The 12,902-nt window shown below is 38.6% G+C and overlaps 1 protein-coding gene across 1 annotated transcript in view; it reads left to right on the plus strand.

The window, feature by feature from the left end:
* Window positions 1-6,697: 6,697 nt before the first annotated feature.
* Window positions 6,698-12,902, plus strand: part of ARNTL2 (aryl hydrocarbon receptor nuclear translocator-like 2) — a 31,394-nt gene continuing 25,189 nt past the window's right edge. The window contains exons 1-2 of the mRNA XM_009879688.1: window positions 6,698-6,835; window positions 8,110-8,145. Of these exons, the coding sequence (XP_009877990.1) occupies window positions 6,741-6,835; window positions 8,110-8,145 (131 nt within the window). The 5' untranslated portion in view covers window positions 6,698-6,740. The remainder of the gene's footprint in view (window positions 6,836-8,109; window positions 8,146-12,902) is intronic.

Raw genomic sequence — 12,902 nt, forward strand, 5'->3', positions numbered from 1 at the left:
ATTCCTTTAGCGGTGTATGATTGGAGAGGGTTTTGATGGTTTTTTTTTTCAGTAATGAACTATGCTATACGTGAGTCTCGATTTCTATCAGCGACCTGATTTGAGCCTGAAAGTGACTGGGAAAGCAGGGTAGCCTTTCAAGGGCTTGTGTGGTATCTTATTAGCTAGTTACAGTCATACTTTTTAATACACTAATAGGTTTTGCCAAATATTTGGTGGTTTAAATCTATTAAGTAAATGTGTTATTTAATTGGCGAGTTGTGATTCTTGACTACTTGCTTCTGAGTGGTGAAAATAAGTAAAAATAGATGCAGAAAGTTTTCAGTTGCCTATGTTAATGTTTGATTTAAATTTCTGTAATTCAGGATATTATAACTTTTTCTTTTGTCATTTTGTGATATTAAAAACAGATACAAAAGTACACTGGATTGGTCTTAAGTTAACCTGTAAGAGTTTATTCTCTTTATAGTATTGTTCATAAGATGGTTTCATTATTGAAGTCTCTGTATCTTGCTCCTGCTTTACGCTGGCTTATAAAATTTGTGGGAGAAAAACTGTTTTAGACAGTATATTTCTACTGTTTTCACAACTTAACCCAAATGAAAATTGCTGCCCCAGGTTTCAATGAAAGTATGCTGTGGGCTAGGATCTGGATGCTAAACTTGCTGTAACTAGTCTGAAGATGCTTTTCATGGTGTATTTTAAAGCTGTAAAATAAATAAATGAAAAGAATACTTAATACAGCTCTCTCTCCTGTTTAGAAAATATGGTTCTTTATTTTATAGGTGTTCAGATCTACAAGACCTGTAAAGTGATACATATCACAGCACCTGTAACTTTTTTTCCTCATACAGTACTGTATGTATGTAGGATATAGGTATAGGTTTCTCATTCTCTAATGAAAATCTGCAGTAAGGAGTTATTAAAATAATTTTAGAAAAATAACTCCATAGTAAAATAAAGCAACTTACATGACAGTTATTTGAAATTATTTGACTGAATAGCTATCCTGTGTGCATGCGGCATGTGTAGATAGATGTATCTGTAATTGCTTAGGTAATCAGAGACTTACCTTAAATAAAAATATTAGCTTGTCAGTTGTGACAAAACTTAAGAATCCCACTTGACGTCTTGAGTAGTACCTCAGTTTAGAAAATTTAAGTTGCTTGTGTGCCTAGATTTGTGTGTATATATATTGCTGTGTCTTTGTATAACTGCACTCCTAAGGACGTTACACTGAGACCCTGAAATCAAGTAAGTACTCAGAGGCTGCGTGCACGTTTGCGTTTTGGTTCAGAGCAATAGCACTGGTATGAATTGAATCCCATCATCCCCACTTACTGTACATTGGTTTGTTTTGCAGAGCAGTTTTGGTATAAATGAACTGGACTCCTTTCAGAAGAAAGTAAACTAGAATTTTATTGTAGCAAGGTTAGTTCTAGTCCAGGCACATACTCCAACTCCAAACATAAGGTACTGAACCAGTGGTTTGTTCTCAGGCAGCTTTAAAACGCATGCATTGTAAGGATTTTTGGCCCAGCGAACCAGACTAAATGTGATTTAGTGTAAGCTCCCTGAAGTATTTACAAATTAGAAACAGGGGCTTCTGCACCAGCTGCTTCTCTGTACTGACCTGTTGCTGTTATCCCGTTGTATTTACTACTGTAGAAATAGCCTAATAGCTTGTGTGAGTAGATTTAAATTTTAATAACTCCTCTAGTTAGACTGAAGAACCCTTATGTGCCACTTCAACTACAGTCACTTCTAACGTAATTTTTACTTCTTTAAACTTTTCTAAGCTTGAATTTATAGCTAAAGGTTTTTGTGCATGCCAGGAACATACATTTGGAAAATACACATTTTAATAGTCTCTGGCATCTGTGGTCTTAGAAATTTCAATTCAAAGCAGCTTCTTTCTTCTCCTTTGCCTCTGCCAGAAACTGTTTCAAAATAGGAACCTGGATTGAAAGTGCCTTCTTATTCTTAGAAAGGTTGTGCCAGTGTTACCACATTGTTAACTTAAGCGGCTGCAGAGCTGCAACATTTCTCCAAGTCTGATGTGTACGTTTATTCACAGACTATGAAGAGTGCCACCTGTAAGTTTTATAAATGTACTTATTCATTGACATTTTATTTCAAGCATATTTTACTGTAATAGCCAGATAAATGGATTTAGATGCTCTTTTTTGAACTGTCTAAATGAGGGCAGACTGACAGCTTTTTTATTAATTTATTAATACCTACATGACTTGTATTTTTCTGCTGATTTTTCAGAGTGCTTATGTGTATCTTGTATGATTTCCTTTAGATGATTCTAAAAAGTCAAAATAATGTTATTATTTTAGAAAAGCCTATGAGGAATAGGCCTAGGAGAAAAGCTAACTTTTCACGGGGGAGGGAGTGGGTCATGAGGTGGTAGTGCATAATTAAGGCAATAATTTTGAAAGACTGTCTTGGGCTTAAACTTGTTGCGCATGACACAAACAGGTGCTGTCTGTGGCTGTTATATTTTAAGAATTGCATGATAATTCTATAGCCACCTTGGGTGGGACGTGTCTCGCTTACATTTAGATGTCTACAGAGTAGATATCCAAGGCTGAGCTAGTTACTTTGGTCTTTGTATAATTATTGAATAGAGGTAGGCACTCTTGGACTGTATTTCATTTAACCAACTGTAGGAATCTATTTTAGATTGAGATGAATCACCCTAGAAATGTTGTATTTCATCTAGCCAACTGTAGGAATCTATTTTAGATTGAGATGAATCACCCTAGAAATGTCTTCTTCCTTCCAAGAGGGACTAGAATGGCTAGTTCAGATGCGGACATCAGATGAATCTCACCTTTTATGGCTGGTGGAGCTTGGCCATAAGCCTTTTCTAATAGATTGTGTTTGTTTAGGAACTGAAAACCTTAAAACTGTTAGTGGAGGAAACAGCTCAGGAATGTGGCATGCTATTAAGAAAATATTATTGTCAGTAATTGGAAAACTGTAGTCTCCCAAGCTTTGTTTCTGAATGCATTGCAAGTTATTTACACAGAACCATTGCTGAACATAAGAATACAGTTGATTTTGTATGTCTTTACTTCATATCCCACCCCTAAAAAATAGTTTCATGTAGCTTATTTGCAGTTGTTCACTTCCTTGCCAACCCATTGGGGACTGTAAATTTATTTTTTTTTCTTGTAGAAAAACATGGGAGAGGTTGTATTTCAGTACTGTATGGTCTTGTATGTTGATGTGATGAGAACTGTATATATGGATAACCATTCCTTAAGTACTTTGTTTGCCTGATTATGAAATATACTAAAGTTAGTGTTAAAATAATAGGGTTTTATTTTTGATACACTTACTGTGAATGAGATATTTTTCATATAATGTGTTTGTAATGTTTGGATGGCCTTTGCTTTTTTGCAGAGAGAATGATTACACTGGGGTGTTTTTCAGTATTACTTTCATTCATCCTGATGTGCATAATATACTTGAAAATATTTTAAATTTTTAATATATATAAGCATATATGCCTAATACTGAGAGCCAAACGTGGATCATAAATAAATATAAGTATTTGAGAAACTATTCACTTACCATTAAAAATTGGTTATCAGTATGGCAGGGCATTAGCAAAGCTTTGAAATGAACAGAAATAATTTTTTTAAAAAGTGTAATTTTTCAGTTGGAATTTTATTAGACTTGCAAACCAGACTAGTGTAAGTAATAGCCTTTGGGGTGGTAAAACAAAATATCTCTAGTTGAATTGAACTGTTTGTAGTAGTTTAAAAATTGCCTAATGATTTCTGTTTTCTAGGAAAATAAATTTGTAATAAAGAATAGTTATTCTAGATATTATTTTTCATGAAGCAAGAGTGCTATGAAATTGGGAAACATTTAGTTTTGCTTTGTATGCTCTTAGGGGTGTTTCTTTTTGATGTTAATGGTATGAAAATATTCACAGAAATTGAAAATACAAGAAATTCAGCCAGGTGCACAAATGAAAAGAAAGAGTCCAGCTTTTTCCTATCATAGAAGCACATCCTGGCTACTGGGGTGCATTCTAACTCATCCTCTTTGTGAACCCAGAGATTTTTAAGTCCTTTATCCAGCTCTCCAAAAGTGGTATAGCTGGAGAAGTAAAGAAATCTTTCATCACACACTACACAAGGTTAAGACACTCTTCAGGGAGAGAGTAAGAACCTTGGAATCACCTAGTATCATAATGATAGCTATTATAAAGCCCTAAGAGATTACTTTAAAGCACTCTTACTGACTTCTCAAAGCTGACTTAGCTTTATGAACTGTTTCTGTCTGCTGCTTGTTCAGTAAGTGGTCGGTATTAAAAAGATTTGCTTGTCTGTTTAATTCCAAATAATTATTTTTCTACTAAGTTTGGTAGTTCTGAAACTTTAAATTTTTGTTTCTGTTCATTTTCTTTTGCATTGTTTTGGGGGTTTTTAGATTTGTTTTGGTTTGGGTGTTTTTTTGAGAATCTTAAAGAATATATATAAAGAATATATGCTGCATGCTGTATATGACAGGGATCAACCAACTATCTTACTGGCATTTAGTTAGATGGCATTTAACATGCCATTTAGTTTGTCACAGTGATAGTATTTAGGATTCAACTTATCACCTAAAAATTGCAGTGTAGAAGTTCTTAATAGGTCATTGTTGCTGATAATCTAAACATTTTTGATTTTCTTAGTTAAGAAAAAGAGAAAAGGGTGTTAAGAAATGTAGAGGAGATAAGCGCAGTATTCATTTGTTGCCAGAGTGTGAGGAAAAAATTGTAGTTATTTTGATAATATGAAGGATAAATTGGAAAAGCTGTAAGTGGTGCATTTCATTTTGTTTCTTTAAAGGGAAGCGGTTTAGAAAGCAGGCTGGCCATCTGTGTGCAAAGAGTATTTAGGTCAGTGGGTCTGTTCCGTCCTGCTTTGTTCCAGGACGAAAGGATCTGTTGTGCTGAAGACATTCTTGTCCTTGATACATCTAGGTTTCTGTTTAGTAAGTACTCTTCCATGAATATTCATGAAGTGTTATTATACTTCAGTAACTTAATCTAGTAATTATAGGCTGCTCTTACCTAAGTGAATTAAAACTACTCTTTATAGAGTTCCATTGGAATTGTTGTTTGGGATTTTTTTTTTTCCTTTATAGCTGCAAGAATTAATAGTAGAAATATAAAATGAGAGTATTATGAAGTGATGATTAATCATAAAAATATTACAAACATCTACCATTTGTGCCCCTGTAGTATTTATGATGTCATTTCTTTTAATATATTTTTAATATGCCTAACTTGAATATGTTGTGTATTTAAAATAACCAAATTTTCTTTCTGTTGCAGATGCCCACAGACTGTTACTTATTTGTATGTATTGATTCTTTGAGTTTCCACCTCTTTTTTTGGAACTTCCTGTGTGACTTAATGAGTTAAAGAGCTTTCTAAAATAAAACAGGGGCTGACTCTGTGTAGTCTGACTTGATAGAGAGAGGATTAGCAGAAGATCAGGCAAGCTGTTGTTCAAGTATTAGCCTATTTTTGTTTAACTCTCCAGAGTAATATTCCAACAGCAAATGAGAACCTAGGATGTAATTTTGCTGGTGTAAGATGTGCTTATACCTAAGAAGAAAAAAAACCACCCATACACTGTGTATCACTCTTTTTACAAACTTTTAGCTATCACTTACAGACAGCACAGATGATAACAAATAGAAAAAAAGCTCGCAATAAAGTATCCAGTTTTTCTTCCTGATGGATTTTAAAAGTACCCATCTTGGGGTTTTCGTCCTGCTAGAATTAGGGGATGCTTACTTCCTTTGATGACCTTTCTCAATCCCTCATCTTTCTTTTCATGGAGTTAACTCTTACATTGTTTCTAGACGTATCACACAGGATACTTTCCTCACTAGGACAGGAAGCCTAAAGAAGCGCCTACATTTGCTGAAACAGAGTTAATTCGGATTATTTACCTAAACATCAGCTGGGTGATTCTTTGTGATAGCTTCGCATAGGAAAAAAAAAAGTGTAATAGCACTGAGATTCCTGGAGGCAGTTTTCCTTTCCCAGTAGGTTGCTAGGATTATTTTGGCTTGTGACTTCTCTTCTAACCCTACCAGAATCAAAGCAGTTTCTCTTGGGATGAGAATTGTGAAGGAAACTTAAAGGTAGAGCTTGTCAAACTTTCAAGACTCTTCCAATTTACATGACTGACGTTATGTGTAATTGTAGATTTTATGTCAGAAACTTTCTTTTTTTTTCGGATGTCCACCTTGTTTAAAAAAATATGTTTTTTTTCAGTTAAAAACCATGGGGTTTAAGTTGAATTTGGTGTTAGTTGCAGTATTTTGATCTGCTAGCTAATGCTACATTTTGTGATTTTACAGCAGGATGTTTGAGGTGCTGGGGGATTTAAGTATAATCTGCTAAGGTTGTGTGAGGAAGAGAATAGGTGTGTTTTATATTGCATTGGTGTGTTGATTGCATTGATGAGATTGTTACAGGACTGTGGGAAGACAATATACTCCATTACTTAGGTTGTAGCAGTGCAACCTTTATGTTTTTTTGTGTCAGAGGCCTAAAGTCACCCATGGACAATTTTTTTTTTTTTTCCAAATGAAAATCAGAATGGATACATGATGATGTAGCTCTTACTGGACACTGAGCTTTTTTTTTGTTATTCACAGATAATTTCTCAATAGATGGAAATGCATGCATTGCTTCTGGAGTCCCCAGCCTAATGAATCCAGTAACTAAGCCTGCTACCACTGCTTCTTTCAATGCATCTGTGACCGAGATTCCAAGGAAGCGCAAAGGAAGTGATTCTGATAACCAGTAAGTAAATCAATTCTGTATGTGTCTCAACATATATTTGAGGCATTCATCTATTATTTATGCAATATGGTAACTAATCCTGTTTCTTTCAAATGCATTCTTTGACAGTCCCGAGTTATTAAAAATAAAAAAAATAATCCTTAAATTTAAGGGATATATGTAGAATTCTATAGTGCCATTTCCTGGACTGAAGTATTTGGGTAATGTGTCTCTAATGCTGAAATTTCAATCCTAACTCTCTTTTTTTTGTTGTTTTTTTGCTTTGCCTGCTAGTACAGGCAAGTTCTCTTTGCAGCAATTGTTATTAAGTTGCTTGGAGTCTCACAACTGCATACTAGAATATCACCTTAGAGCGTGAAACAAGATTACTAGTTAAGCTCTCTGATCTAGAACTGCAGAATCAGAACTGCTTCTTCAGTGACCAAGGCAGCCATTTACTTAAATGTCCTGACACACCTGTGACCTAAAAATGAGGACTGCCCTACAGTACTACTCAGTCTTTTTAAGTGGGTCATACTTTATTGAGATGATACTGTCAACTGTTTTCTCACATTTTGTAACTGCCAAACAGATGCTAGTTAGCCAAATAATCATTTCAATAGAAAAATATTTTTTTAAAAGCAATCTATTCAAAGCTATATTAGTCAGCCATAAGTAAGGCACCCAAGTCAGCCTGCAGATCTACTGTATTAGTGCATTACAAGTGTCTCCAAACTAGTGTGGAAAATCCGCATTTAAAAAAGGGGGCGAGGTAGGAAATTTACATGTATTTGTGATTATTAAAGCAATTCTCTTTAATCACTATTTCTTCCATATGTAGTCCATTGATCGACTGTATGTAGCCATACTGTGGATGTTAATATGATTGACAACTTGGAGATTCAAGTGTATCATGGAGATCACTGAAAATTCCAGAAACACATTTGTTTCTGAAAAAAAAAGTCTCTATTCTTTTTCACTAGCACTTGTTGATTTTTACCTGTTCAGTAAAAGTGCTGGTTCATCAATAGTGCTTCCCTGAAGCTTGGATCTCTGATTTCATGAAACTTCTGTCATAAAAAAAAAAATCATCTCCAAGTTGAAATACTAATTGAAAAAGTATTGTTTTATAAGAACTAGTAATTAATTTATAAAAACTAATGTTCTTGAGGAAAACAACTAATCAAGTGGTGTTTCCACTAAAATTTTTCTGTGATGTTTTTTCATTGGGTATATCAAGGCATCTTTTTGTGCTTCAAACTACATTTTGCTTACTTTATTACCTGTTTCTGCAGGGATACAGTTGAAGTTGATGGTGATCCTCAGAAAAGGTACTTTTTTATAAACAAATCCATTTTTGTTTTCAGTGCTATGAACATGTCACATTTTCCTGTTTGGCTAGATGAGCTCTGTGGTTTGCCTTAAAGAATCCTTTGTCTAAGGGCAGGTGTTTGTACAGAACAAGGTGATAAACATACTGCTAATTAACAGGGTGGATAGGTCTATCCAATGTTAATGTTTTCTGATATTTCTTTCTAAGATGACGCTCTCTCTGACTTGCTTATACCTTTACCAGACTTGTTAGTATTGAAGTTAAGGTAAGAATGGGAACGAATGAAAAGTAACAGTTAAATAAGACTAGGGCTGTGTAAGAAAGGTGTCATACTATTCTAGGATTGGTGCATGTAAACGTTTGTTTGTTTGTTTTAACCTTGTCAAGTGCTTTTAAAATAGAACTACCACAACTATGTTAAAATAATGTTATTAGAAGGTGACAAACCAGAATTAAGATTGGCTGTGCAGCATAAGTAAACCCTTTGTGTGTATATGTTATGGGGCAGTTATTAATTACATGATTACTTTGTTGTGATTGCTTTTTCTGCACCTGCATACCTTTCTTAGAAAATATATTTGTTTATTTGTAGCTGTGCAGTATTCTATTTTATAAAATACAATAGAATATTTAAATTGGAAGGGACATACAACAGTCATCTAGTCCAACTGCCTGGCCACTTCAGGGCTGACTAAAAGTTAAAGCATGTTGTTAAGGGCTTTATCCAAATGCTTCTTAAACACTGGCAGGCATGGGACATTGACCACCTTTCTAGAAAGCCTGTTGCAGTGTTTGACCACCCTCTTGGTAAAGAAATGCCTCCTAATTCCAGTCTAAACCTCCCTCGGTGCAGCTTTGAACCATTCCTATGTGTCCTAACACTGGATACTAGGAAGAAGAGATCAGCACCTCCCTCTCTACTTCCCTTCCCCAGGAAGCTGTAGAGATTAATGAGGTCCCCCCTCAGCCTCCTTTTCTCCAAACTAGGCAAACCTAGAGTCATTAGCTGCTCCTCATGGGACATTCCTTCCAGCCCTTTCACCAGCTTTTTGCCCTCCTCTGGATGCATTCAAGTACCTTTAACATTCTTCTTAAATTGTAGGGTCCAGAACTGCACACAGTATTCAAGGTGAGGCCGCAGCCGCACCAATACTGCATACAGCAGGATAATCACCTCTTTTGACCAGCTGGTTATGCTGTGTCTGATGTACCCCAGGACGTGGTTTGCCTTCTTGCCTGCCAGGGCACACTGCTGACTCATATTGAGCTTGCTGTCAACTGGCACCCCAAGATCCCTTTTTGCAGGGTAGTCAGTGTTTGGTACATGGCTTATTGGGTAGTATAAAAGTCTTCCTTTGGGATAAATTGTTTGTTTCTTCGTGGATTTTTTCCACGGTGCTCTTGATGGAAAAGGGTGAATAAAAATACCTGTCTTTAAAACCTCTGCTTCCATTTTAGAAGAAACGGGGAAGTATGTTTAATAAATCAATTGAGAAAACAGAGGAAAAGGTGGTATTCTTAACTTTTTCCTGATTAATACAGATTCTGTTCTTTCTAGTACCAGTTAACTATACCAGCATTATAGCCATGAGGTAGAATTTCACCCTATGGTCATGTAGTTGATCATAGAATCACAGAATGGTTAGAGCTGGAAGGGACTTTAAAGATCATCTAGTTCCAACCCCCCTGCCATGGGCAGGGACACCTCCCTCTAGACCAGGTTGCTCAAAGCCCCATCCAGCCTGGCTTTGAACACTTCCAGGGATGGAGCATCCACAGCTTCCCTGAGCAACCTGTTCCAGTGTCTCACCGCCCTCACAGTAAAGAATTTCTTCCTGATCTCTAATCTAAATCTACCCTTTTTCAGATTAAAGCCATTACCCCTTGTCCTAACACTACACGGCCTTGTAAAAAGTCCCTCACCAGATTTCTTCTAGGACCCCTCTAGGTACTGTAAGGCTGCTATAAGGTTTCCCTGGAGCCTTGTCTCTCCAGGCTGAATAACCCCAACTCTCTCAGGCTGTTTTCATAGGAGAGGTGCTCCAGCCCTCTTGATCATACTCATGGCTCTCCTCTGAACTCGCTCCAACATGACCATGTCCTTCTTATGTTGGGGGCCCCGGAGCTAGAGGCAGTGGTCCCGGCGGGATCTTGTGAGAGCAGAGTAGAAGGGCAGAACCATCTCCCTTGACCTGCTGGCCACACTTCTTTTGATGCAGCCCAGGATATGGTTGGCTTTCTGGGCTGTGAGCGCATGTTGCCGGCTCACGTTGAGCTTCTCATCGACCAAGACCCCCAAGTCTTTCTCCTCAGGGCTGCTCTCAATCCATTCTCTGCCCAGCCTGTATTTGTGCTTGGGATTGCCCTGACCCACGTGCAGGACTTTGCACTTGGCCTTGTTGAACTTCAGGAGGTTTGCACAGGCCCAGCTCTCAAGCCTGTTGAGGTCTCTCTGGATGGCATTCCTTCCCTCCAGTGTGTTGACTGCTCCACACAGCTTGGTTCCGTGAGCAAACTTGCTGAGCATGCACTCAATCCCACTGTCCACCCTGCCAACAAAGATGTTAAACTGCACGGGTCCCAGTACTGACCCCTGAGGAATGCCACTCGTCACTGGTCTCCCCTTGGACATCGAGCCGTTGACCACAACTCTTTGAATGTGGCCGTCCTACTTATCCACCATATGGTCCATCTGTCAATTCCATGTCTCTCCAATTTACCGACAAGGATGTTGTGTGGGACTGTCAAATGCTTTGCACAAGTCCATGTAGATGATGTCAGTTGCTCTTCCCTTATCCACCAATGCTATAACCCCGTCGTAGAAGGCCACCAAATTTGTCTGTCACAATTTGCCCTTAGTGAAGCCATGTTGGCTGTCACCGATCACCTCCTTATTTTCCACATGCCTTAGAAGAGTTTCCAGGAGGATCTGCTCCGTGATCTTGCTAGGCACAAAGGTGAGACCGACTGGCCTGTAGTTCCCCAGGTCCTCCTTTTTTCCCCATTTTAAAAATGAGAAAGTAGTCAAGGTAGTTTGAATCTAGCTATTTATATCAGTAAGAACACAGCTGTTAGGGCAGAGGCTATATAAATCCATTGAAGGCTGTGACTGATTGCTTGAGCAACAAATTTGTTCTCATTTTTCTCCAAGTGGAGCTCCTGAGGGAGAAGGAGAGTTAATAGGCCACATGCTGCATTGCAGTTAGTTTGGCTTCCCCTCACTTCTTCTCTTCTTATGGTCAGACAATTTTAACTTCTGTTGGGGTTCATAGTATATGCACATTTCTGGTAAAAGTTTCTTTTAAGATGAAAGAAAAATACTAGTTATTGTTAACTCATCTAAATCTGAAACAATTTCACTGAAGGAAAGTCCTAGGGTCTTGTGGGACCAATGTACTCCTGTGTTTGGGTTTATCAGATTGTCTAGAACATTCCTGAGTTCCAGTGAAATCCCAGGTTGAATAGCTGGATCTCTGAATCGTGTGTTAATTTGGTTCTAGCTGCTGGATCCTTGCTGGGCTCAGTGCTTCGTTACAGGTGGAAGCAGCTTTTGGGGTCTTTCCTAAAGCTGTAGTTGCCAACTGCCCTTCTACTTCTGTTTCCTCCTAGGAAACAGCTGCTGACTGATTGGCCTTTCTCCTTATAATCCTGGTACAACATATGCCCCTTCTGAAGTGGTCATAGGCTAGTACGTCTCTCCTCTGAAACTAGAATACTGCATCAGATGTTTCCACTGCTGAATTAAAGAAAGCCAAAGAACTGCTGTAGAAAAATTAAAAATGTTTGTATCAGTTTTTCTTTTAAAAAAAATAGTAGCAAATATTTGTATGGGAACTGCCTCTGCAAGTACCAAAGCACTTATAATGCATTGGCAAGATACCTGTTAGGCCACGTTCTGAAACAGAATCATAGAATCATAGAATGGTTTAGGTTGGAAAGGATCTTGAAGATCATTGATCAAGATCCCATAGCCAGGGATACTTCCCACTAGACCAGGTTGCCCAAGGCCGCATCCAGCCTGGCCTTGAACACTTCCAGGGATGGGGCCTCAACAACTTCTCTGGGCAACCTGTGCCAGTGCCTTACCACCCTCAAAGTGAAAAACTTCTTCCTAATGTTTAATCTAAGCCTGCTCTCTTCCAGTTTGAAGCCATTCCCCCTCATCCTATCGCTACATGCCCTGGTAAAAAGTCCTTCCCCAGCTCTCCTGTAGGCCCCCTTTAGGTACTGGAAGGCTGCAATAAGATTTCCCTGGAGCCTTCTCTTCTCCAGGCTGAACAGCCCCAACTCTCTCAGCCTCTTCTCATAGGAGAGTTGCTCCAGCCCTCGGATCATCCTCGTGGCCCTCCTCTGGAGACGCTCCAGCAGGTCCATGTCCTTCTTTTGTTGGGGACTCCAGAGCTGGATGCAGTACTCCAGGTGGGGTCTCATGAGAGTGGAGTAGAGGGGCAGAATCACCTCCCTTGACCTGCTGGCCATGCTTCTTTTGATGCAGCCCAGGATACGGTTGGCCTTCTGGGCTGCGATTGCACATTGCCGGCTCATGCTGAGCTTCTGGTCAATCAACACCCCCAGGTCCTTCTCCTCAGGGCTGCTCTCCAGCCCTTCACCACCAAGCCTGTATTTGTGCTTGGGATTGCCCTGACCCAGATGTAGGACCTTGTACTTGGCCTTGGTGAACTGCATGAGGTTGGTTTGGGCCCACCTCTCCCGCCTGTCCAGGTCCCTCTGGATGGCATCCCTCCCCTCCAGCGT

Source organism: Charadrius vociferus, unplaced genomic scaffold (assembly GCF_000708025.1).
Source record: "Charadrius vociferus isolate BGI_N301 unplaced genomic scaffold, ASM70802v2 scaffold90, whole genome shotgun sequence".
Taxonomy (NCBI): domain Eukaryota; kingdom Metazoa; phylum Chordata; class Aves; order Charadriiformes; family Charadriidae; genus Charadrius; species Charadrius vociferus.